This window comes from Phaethon aethereus, assembly GCF_964289735.1.
Source record: "Phaethon aethereus genome assembly, chromosome: 5".
NCBI classification, from domain to species: Eukaryota; Metazoa; Chordata; class Aves; order Phaethontiformes; family Phaethontidae; genus Phaethon; species Phaethon aethereus.
This window is the reverse complement of record NC_138579.1, coordinates 5,926,465-5,936,538: the sequence shown is the minus strand read 5'-3', so window position 1 is coordinate 5,936,538 and position 10,074 is coordinate 5,926,465. Positions and strand designations below refer to the sequence as shown.

At 40.6% G+C, this 10,074-nt stretch overlaps 1 protein-coding gene across 1 annotated transcript; it reads right to left on the bottom strand.

Moving 5' to 3' along the window:
- Positions 1 to 376: 376 nt before the first annotated feature.
- AP5M1 (adaptor related protein complex 5 subunit mu 1) lies at positions 377 to 10,049 on the bottom strand (the record flags this gene model as incomplete). Its single annotated transcript, XM_081999851.1, has 8 exons — positions 377 to 714; positions 1,722 to 1,818; positions 2,086 to 2,201; positions 2,298 to 2,383; positions 3,137 to 3,276; positions 3,861 to 4,088; positions 5,649 to 6,294; positions 9,982 to 10,049. 8 exons carry the CDS (start codon positions 10,047 to 10,049, stop codon positions 632 to 634), a joined length of 1,464 nt encoding a protein of 487 aa, XP_081855977.1. The 3' UTR covers positions 377 to 631.
- Positions 10,050 to 10,074: the final 25 nt, after the last annotated feature.

Below are 10,074 nucleotides of genomic sequence, written 5' to 3'. Positions count from 1 at the left end.
TTCACAGGCATGTATGAAAGGGAACTCACCGCTTCTGCTGACAGGGGGCAATGAAGACCCCTGTATCGTCTCCACTTTTAGAAGTGCCACTCATGCCATACTGCCTCTCTTAAAATTCTTGGAAATTATTGACTCATATGTATTCTATAAGCATCTCATGAAAATAACAGAACTCTTGCTTTTAACTGTCCTGTTCATCTGGGGTCTAATCAGATTCTGGTGACTTTATGACAGGAACAAGACACTGAAAGCTTTCACATCCCATGAGCTCTTTTGTTTACAAAACCAGTGAAGTAACTGTGAGTCCTCCCAGAAGGCATGCCCAATTGTACCAGTCTGTATCTGTATCACTAGGTACTAATTTTGTACCTCTTAATGCTAGAAGGGCAAGTAAAAATGGCCACGGCAAGTACATTTCAAATTATCCTCTCTAAGCTGTTATCCAGGACTAAAGAATTTAAAACCAACTTATGTTTTTAAGAGAAATGACTTCTTTTGTTTTTCCTCAACAGAAATTTTTAAGCAAACATACAAAGTACAAGTGCTGGAGAATATTTATTTTCACTGTATCACAACATTGCTCTCATTAGCTGTCTGTTTTGTTTAAATACAAAAATAATTCGCAGGCAAATTAGTCAAATACGGTGTTGTACACCATAGGTGCTGGTGCTTTGGAATTCCAGATGTAGTAATCAGAAGAAATCAGTTCCCGGGCTAAAAAAAAAAACAAGGCAAGAAAAATAAGCATTACAGGGTGCCTTACAATCAGACATTCCTTCATCCAAGTTAAGAGACTACTAATCCATCCTTACTAGTTTACAGAAAACGTATAATGGCTTCTTTAAATTGTAAGACTCTTATTATTATTTGAAAATTGTTTCTGATAATAAGACATTTGAAGTCTCAGCTTCAATTACCGTTACTAATGTATCAGTCATGAGCTTAAAATTCAAACAGAGGTTAAGTCAAAAGCAGGTGGAAGGCTTAGATTTTGTTCAATGAATATAAATTGCACACTCGATATAAAACATACAGTATGAAAATGTTGCTTTTTTTGTATTACAATATAGGACTGAATGTGACCTGTGACAAAATTAACAGTGTAGATCACAGTTTTCGAAAGACATTTACAGACTTCTGCTAACATGACTGACAGAAGTTGCAACAGATAGACAGCAACAAATAAAAATGCTTCCATTACACGGTACTGCTCAGATTCAATGAGTGCCTACTGTGCTCTCAATTAGTATATTTTTGGTGCAGACTTAGAAATAGTCATGTGTTAACTCAAGAATAAGCAGATTTGGTTTCTGCTTCACAGATTCAGTGTAGAGCCACATCCACCAAAGGATGTTGGTGTGATGCCACTGACAGCAACCGTCTCACCTTGCATGCAGGAGCTGTGTTCTGTGCCTGGGTATGGCTGATCCACATACTGCGTCTCTGATGCAAGTGTCCTAAACAAGGGGCCGGACTACGGAAAGGCATTCTCTGCCCCCCAGTAAAAGTTCTGTCATTATGCAGAGCATAGTAAAACGTCACAGGGTGAAGGGGAGAGAGCCCTCGAGAGATTGACTTTGTAACTGAGTAATAAGAGCTTTCATCCAAAAGGGAGATGCCAGTCCCTACTTCAGGGATGCTTTAAGCATCACAAAAAAATAAAAATACAAAGCAGAGAATTTCTGGGATGTCCCAAGCAAATTACATTTTTAGCAACTCACACGCAGTAATTTTGGGTTTTCCTGGTACAAAGATCTGAATAGAATGCTGGTCCACGTAACATCCAGTAAGTGTAAAGTCTGGGATCCTAAAATACAGCTATAGAAAGAGAGGGAAAACACGATCAGATGCGTAGTCATGCTTGCTGCGCCAACACTGGCAATCTGTGTTACATGCTCTTGGTATGCAAGTGTACTCTCAAATGACAGGATGTCAAATCCTGTAAGCAAGAAAAATGAAAATTCCATGCTGAGAACAAAGAGGCTAATAATTATGTCTGATTTAAAATCAACGTATTTTCATAGCCAATTTAAGATAATAAAAAAATGACTACTAAGGCCTCTTTTCACAGAGCTTGTGACTTACTTTTACATAAGCAGTGTTCCCAGTGCAAACATAATCAGTTGGGTGCTCTTTGCCTGCAGTGCCAAAAGACACGGTTCCACTCAGAGAAACTTCCAAAGATTTAGGGAACTTCTGTCCTAAAGCCAGAAACAGCATCTGTAAGAAATTATACAGCTGTGCCTACACTATACAAAACTGACTGGGGGAGGAAGCAGGAGTGCACATCTGCTTACCGATGACCCAAACCAGTAGACTCTTCTCTCGTGACAAATCCAGTTGGCCATAACTAACTTTGTACTCTAATTGAGTGATTGGGCCCCTACAGTATGACAGGGGAGAAGTAAAACCACTGGAATTAGTATAATTCAGTATTTGTCAACACCTATTTTGTTAAAGAAAGCAACAAAATGCTGAAAGACATTATTTATGTGCATACAGACAAATCATACCTATCTGAGCACACCACTAATTTATGAAAAGAAATTACAGAGCAGGAAGAAATCACCATGGTCTCAGCCTAGCAATCATAAAAGAGTTGTCGATATTTTATCTTTATTTCACTGAGAGTGTTTTACTAACACTATGATCAGCATCAGCAACTTTGTATCGTTTCATCTTTGAATTTTCATTATAATTATAATGTGACAGTCTAGTCACGGCAGCTGTCAGAGAGGCTTAAATGAAAACTATCGTTTTAATTTTAAATAACTATATTCCTGATAAGCTGATCTGTAGCTAGGATTAGCAGTCTTAAGGAACAGGTAACCCTGGGTTGGAAGCGATCTCAAGACTTAGTCCACCTGGAGAATTGTGGCAGAATCTCACATGAAAAAACACCACAGTGAAACAGGATGCGCAACAGAAATATTCAGAATGTTACCAAGTATTCTGGTAGGACTCTGTATTCTGGAAATTACAAGAATTACAACGGGACTTCCCGACATTTCCAAGGTCAGTGTCCACTGGTAGTACTCTGATGGAGGATGATCTGTTATATTGACCCCTGACAGGTTATTTTCAGGAAGATCAGAGAGAAATGAAAGAAATTTAGTTAGGATTTCTTTATTCTTACCTGTTGAAAAAAGGTATACGAGCTTCACAGTACTCAAAAGAATTCTTTATGCTTTCATGAAGCTTTAAATTAACTGTTATTTTTAATTGTGATCCCTCTTCAACGAGTTGATAACCTCCCAAAATTGGTGGAACAGGAACCTGGAAAAAACTATATTCATTCTCAAGATAAATTAACACCATCATCATAAGGACAGTTATAAACTGTTTTAATTGCTGAAGTACTTTAAAAAATAAAAATCCATTAATTGCTGACTGGTTTTGAACAGCATATGCCAAACTCTTCAGGCTGCTTGTGTTCGGTAGATTTGTGGTATATGGACTTGACATCTCAGCCTGGATTGATTTTGTCTAATTCAGGTATCTAAGTGGTTTTAAATGAACTGTTTAGCCATGCCAAGCAGTCAAAGGTACTGGCACTTCCTGAACTCCTGACTCAGATGATTCAAGTCCTGAAGTGCCTTTCAAGCAGCTTATTACATAAAAAGCATTTTATCCACCTGAAGGTTCGATGGAGCTCTGAGCAACCTGATCGAGTTGAAGATGTCCCTGCTCACTGCAAGGGGCTTGGACTAGAGGACCTTTAAAGGTCGCTTCCAACCCAAACTATTCTATGATTCGATTCTACGAATTGGACTGAAATTCATTCAGACACACTCAACAACAAAGGTATTTTTATTGCTGTTTGAGGACCGGAAAATAACGAGGGTCAGGGATGTTATTACCTGGGAAGTGTAGTAACACAAGTTGAAGGAATCTGAAGGAGGAATGAAAGGAAATTTGTAAGGTCCATTATACACAGAATCATCCAGTGGCTCGGCACTGCTGGACTGTAGCATGGCAGGGTCAATGGAAGTCACGCAATGATGGACCACAATATCTTGGAGCGGAGGACCATTAGTCGGGAGATTCAAACTGAGGGTTACGTTTGGTGCGGATCCCTCTATGTCACACTTGAAAAAATGAAGTCAAGAAGTTATTCTAAAATTTGTCCCTCAAGTCAGAATTTGATGTTAAAAGAGCGAATACAAGCCTTAAAAAACCCCAAAACCCACAACCCACACTAAAAATTTTTGGCTGGCTTCAAACACTATACTTTCAAAACAAAGTCCCTTTCTCATTTCTGTAGCCTTTCCCACACCAGGGCTACTGATGCAGTCTTAGCTAAATGTCTCTTAATTGACAAGTAGTCTTTAGCAAGAAAACAGCAGATAAGCAAGCCAAGGACTTACTGTATAGCTACATCGTTATGAATGTTACATAAATACACTTGGTGATAGTCTAATTAATTCAGTTACTTTTACAACATCCGCTTAATGGATTCAAGCATGGTATTAATGGCCACTGTGGTCCCACGTCAGCTTTCTCACAGCAACCATGTGCAGCACATCCATTGTCTCGCCCCTGTGTGCCAGCTCAGCAGTGCACGATTACACCAGGGCCTTCTTTTTATGTAAGGCCATCCACTCTGCAAGATGACCTAGAAACTTGTCCCTCTGAGAGCAGGAAGCTGTTCACCCACATAATCCCTACTAGCATGGCTGGTGGGAAATAACCTAGTCTTCGGAAGCACAGTACTTAGGTTGGCTTCCTTTGGAGATGAGCATCCACCTCTTGCAAATAATTAAATTACCATGATCCTCTTTATTAGGTCTTTCTCCTCTTAAAACACTGGCAGTTACAAATACAGTGTACTGTGATAATAATAAAGTGTGCTTCCTAAGCATAATTCAGGACAAAGAATGTTAAATACATCAACTACAGAAAGCACAAATTTTGATGTATTATTATTGATCTATTTAGTCAGTATTCCCCAATTTTTAGTATTAAACAATTAAAACCATCGTCACATACAAAACCATTCAAAGTAATTGTACAACCAGTTTCTTTCACCAGATTCTGTATCAACAGTTCTTACGTCAGGCAAAGAAACAGCACTTGTGGATTGAAAATTGTTGTAAAGTAGGATAGAAGATTAAACTTTCATTTGGTAGGAAAATTAAATAAAAATGCTCACGTAAAGACACTTGTAGAAGACTCATTCAGAAATTCTGTTTCTAATCATTGTCTAACACATTGCTTATTGGCGATCTGGAAATAAACTTGGTGTTAGAACTACCATTTCTTAGTCTCTATACGCAAAGACTGTATGCAATTATTTCTCCCTATTTCATGTAAAATAAGAAAAATTTGGGAAAATACATACAACATAGCGGCTGCTGGAAATTTAAGTCCCATAAATAGTTACTGAAAAAATGCATGAAGGATGCAGGAAAAACACAATAAAGATCAAAGTAAAAACCACAGCTAACGCATCAGTCCAATATGTAATAGTTTGCTACACTTTGAAATATTACAGTATTAGAAATTCCCTGATCACAGGCCAAAGTAAAATGACATGAGTATTTAGTTTCCCAGTGTGCTTGCATGAAAAATACATTGGCCAGACTTTCACATAAAGACTTTTAACGGTCTTTTCCAACCCAAACTATTCTACGATAAAATGCTCTCACCTTGCAATTTACAGCTCCGTAAACTTGCCACATGTCCGCCACATCTCTTTTGTCATACTGCATGCACTTCACTTTTTCAGCGATACAGACATTAACCTGAGGTTTGCCTTTGTATGTGTTGGATCTCCAAGCTGGTTGATTCTCATCTGTAGGCATTTCCTGAATGTCATCAAATGAGCTGTTTAAGCTGCGTATGTTTGTGTTTAAGGGGGTGCCAAGCGGACAGGCCTGGATAAGCAAATTTCGAAGCTGACCTATTTTCGCACTCATCTCAGCTTCATTTTTCCGACTTGGAGAGATGTAGTCCACAATGCCTAACAGAAGAGCCAGTCCTTGCGAGAGCCCACTAACGGTAAGGAGGGGTGGCCGTGGCTCCAAGGTTTCCTCAACTAGTGGGAGACACGCATATATCAGACCGCTCTTTTGAAAAGCGAGCACGGGCCAGAGATCCCCTCCTTCGGTGCGAACTGAATATACTGATGAATGATTGATTCGAGTACAAGTATCTCGATGCTCCACAAAAATATGGTCATCTATGAGTCTCAGCTCAAAAAGCAAGGCTTTAAGAAAAGCACTGTCAGATGGTACAGGCACATGCGTTGATCCGTTGAAGGTCTCGGCGCGTATTTCAACAGTGGGATAACGTCTGTGACAATAGAAATAAGAGCGTCTTAGTGCTACTCATCTTTTCCCACCCAAAATATCATACCAACGGAGTCCCTAAAGGCAGAACCATGCAATCCCTTTCTTTTCTGGCTGTCACAGAACGCAAAAGCATTACAAGAATCTTTGGGATATTGATATAATCAAGGATGGGTTTCTCTTAGGTATTCGAGGAACTCCCAAAGGCTGCCCCGGTCCTAAAAGTACCCTTGTGCGAGTGGAAACCAGCAGTGTCTCGATGGAAAGCGCGACAGGATCAGCATCTAAATCACTGTCAATAAAACTATTTCACATGTAATTAGGATCCATCCTAGCCTGTGGATTTTTACTGGAAACTTTGAGCAAATACATTCACTCAATTTTTTAATAAAATGTGAATTTGTCTGTCTAGCCTTCCTGCTGGAAGGTACAGGATGTTTAAATGACACTAATGAACCCAGCATGACTCGCACGAGGGCAGTGAAACTTCAACAGCAAAATACCTCTAAGCAGCAAGATACTACTCTCTTTTATTTATGAGACAGTATAATGGAAGTAACTTATATACAGGTTTTTTGTTGCTGTTCTGAGCCTACACAACAGATCTGTAGCAGTTGCTTTAATTGATTAACAAGATTAACTAAAAATCTTCTCAGTATTATAAATATTTCACTGTACATAAGTCAAATTTTTCCAGCAAGAGCTGCATGGTTTTGGGGGTGAGAGAAATGCATTCCACACTGCAAGTGCAATATATGTGACTTAAAGCTTTTATGACTGTTTAATAATTTCTTTTTCTTCTCTTTTTTTACATTTAAGGTGTAATCGTAATGTCACAGAGACACAAGGTTTTGTAAACTTTAAAATTGCTATGTTGCATCAACATATATATTTAGTTCCAAATTTCCTAGAGATGAAGTCTAAGAAAAATCATACTAGCTGTTTAATGCTACATCTGGGATTTTTTTCTTCTGAAGCAGTATTATTTTTTAAAGGAGAGAGGGATGAATTTCTTCTCAAGCTAACCTAAACCTATCAAGAGGAACTGAAGACTTGTCTTTTAATAAATAGCCAAGAAAAGAAAAAATTATTACCTCCACTAATGCATTGCTTTTCATCTTTTTTGGAACTACAGACTCCCCTGAGTCTTCCTTACATTAAGTTTGATAACAGGCTAGCTTCTACATTGCCTTTTGTGCATTCCCTTAGTCGTTATCCACAGACCCTCAAAGTGCATGTCACAGGTTACACACCAGGCAACTGGTTAAATCACTTTCTGAATTACCTTGTAGCAGATCTGTTCTCAGGCTGCATGTTTGTTTGCACTAAGAGCCATGCTTACACAGAAACATGGGAGAAAAAATGCACAGATATATAAATGTCTTCATTTATTCTCCTATTTAGGCCATTTTTTAAGGACACATTGACAGGCTGTTTCTTAAATTGCCATGGAACTTGTAATCCCAGCGATGTGGTACTTTGTTTTATCTATGACCTCCATATGTAACACTCCCCCTCCTGCTCCTGAACGCTTGCATGGTTCTTATCCTGTTGCCTATAAGTCCCACCTACACCATCTTTTCTTAACTGAGTAGCAAAGTCTTTTGCTGGAGGCAGCTACACTTCCTCAAGCTTATTTTCAGTGACTGCACTTTTTTGTTTGATTCTTAATTAGGCATCTAGAGCTTTTTTTTTTCAGTAAGGAAAAAGCAAGCATAGACAGAGAGAAGCCAGAGCTACAAGATCCGTAAACAGGATAGAGATGACAGTAAAACACCTCCCTGCAGTCTTGCATCTATTTTGAAGAGCAAAGAAACAGAGGGGGTTTGCAGCTCAAAAATTTACGAGGACCTCCAGAGCAAGGTTGCCGCTAAGAGGCTACATGTAACCTTGGTAAGCATTTCTTATTTTTGGTCAATGTTTCCAAAACAAAGAGGCAGTATTTCAGTCTAGTTTTGTCTTACTTATGTCCCAATTTGTCTGTTCCATTTGCTGAAGCTGTTCCAACACCACAGCAATCTTCTCCTCCCACTGAATCTTCCCAGATTTAGGCGAGTCATTAGACGATTAGTTACCCCTTCAGATCTCAGTTTTTCAGTATTCCCTTCTGGAAAGTGATGAAAACTTACAAAGATGAAAGTTTCCAGGGATGAATGAGCTTTGGTGATTCAAGAGAGAGACCATACTAGTTGCCTGAATTAAGTTATGATCAGCTCAAAAAAAGTGGAATGCTTTGATGTCCCAGATGTCTTCTCTGAGGTTAAAGATCAGGGCTCACGTATCTCCAGCTGAGTGCATAAGTCCCGAAACCAACAGTTTCCATGTGATCCGGCATTCTTTATATTGTCTGTGTGCTTTGTTGAATTTAAGGTCAGTTAGGAGGATAAACTTGGGGTTTCCATAGCCCTATTATTTCCTCTGGGAACTTGAAAGATCTAAGTCTGGAAATCACTTGAAGTATCAAGTATAGTTTGCCCTTTTCAAAGGAGCGCTATTTCTTGTCTCTGACGCTTACGGTGTGACAAGTTACTTCACATCTCCCTGTCACCAGCCCCCCCCCCCTTCCTCCGTGGTGATTACACTCTCAGATTTTTTGGGACAAGGCTTTCTTTTTCTCTGTGTTTGTAGAGGGGAGGCCTCACCTCTAGTCTTGTAGGTAATACAAGGACCATAATACTAATCCTAAAACAATCAGAGGAATGTCCAATGTAGAGATCTGTCTGCACCTGAAGATGGAAGATAGTTTACTTGCTCCCCCCCAGGTTCTCTCTTCAGTTTTACTGAATTCTGCCTAGGACTGTAGGTCACATCTCTTTATCCAGGTCTCAGTATTTTTCCTCTCATTCTTTGGAATTGAGTCCTCTGAAAACACAGAGACTACATAGAAATGGCAACAAAATTTGCCAGATCAACAAAAGCAGCCTGCCTAGCTCGAAGTCTTTCTTGAAACTCTGTAAGTCTTCTGAATAAAAAGTCCTCCTTTGGTTCACTAACTTAAAAAAACTTGTCTTTGTATGCAAAAATGAAAATGAAATGGAAAGTTAAGTTTCTGCCTGAAAATACTGTACTTTTTATACAGTTACAGAAAAATATGAAGAGAATATAAGCAAAATATAAGTAAAATACATGTTTTCTACTTTGCCCGTTTTGTTCATCTGACAGTATTTCATCATTTGTCCTTTTCCACGCAAGGACAGAGAAGAGCTAGGTAAAATCTCTACAGCAACAGAAAGAGGAACAGAGTCAAAAAAGAAGTCGTGCGAAATGCAGAAGCAGTAGAAAAAACAGATCTAAGCGGTTGTGAAAAGCACAGTATCTGAACCTATATATTTTCCAAATCGGGTTCAGAAACGTACAGTGGCCAGCGGCGCTCTGACGAGCGAAGGGATTTACGAGGCATCGGACAATTCTGGTATTTCTGCATCTTGCTCCGGGCCCCCGGCGCCCCCCCCGCGAGCGCCCGCGCCCTCGCTCCCCCCTCGCCGAGGCCAGACGCCCCACAAGACGCTCAGCCCGAGCACAGGCGGCCGAACACCCCAGCCGCGGGCCGCCCCGCCGAGCCCCGGCCCCCGAGGGCTACTCGGCCCGGCCCGGTTCGACCCGCGGGCCTGCCCCGCCGCCGGGCCCGCGCCCACCCCCGCCTCCGCCTCCCCGGTCTCCGCAGGCAGCCGACCCGGCGCGCCGCCGTTACCTGGAGAAGAGCACGGTGCCGCCGGCCGCGGGGTCGTGCCTCAGCAGCCACAGAGCCCGCAGGGCCATGGCGCTGATGGCGGCGGCGCGGCAC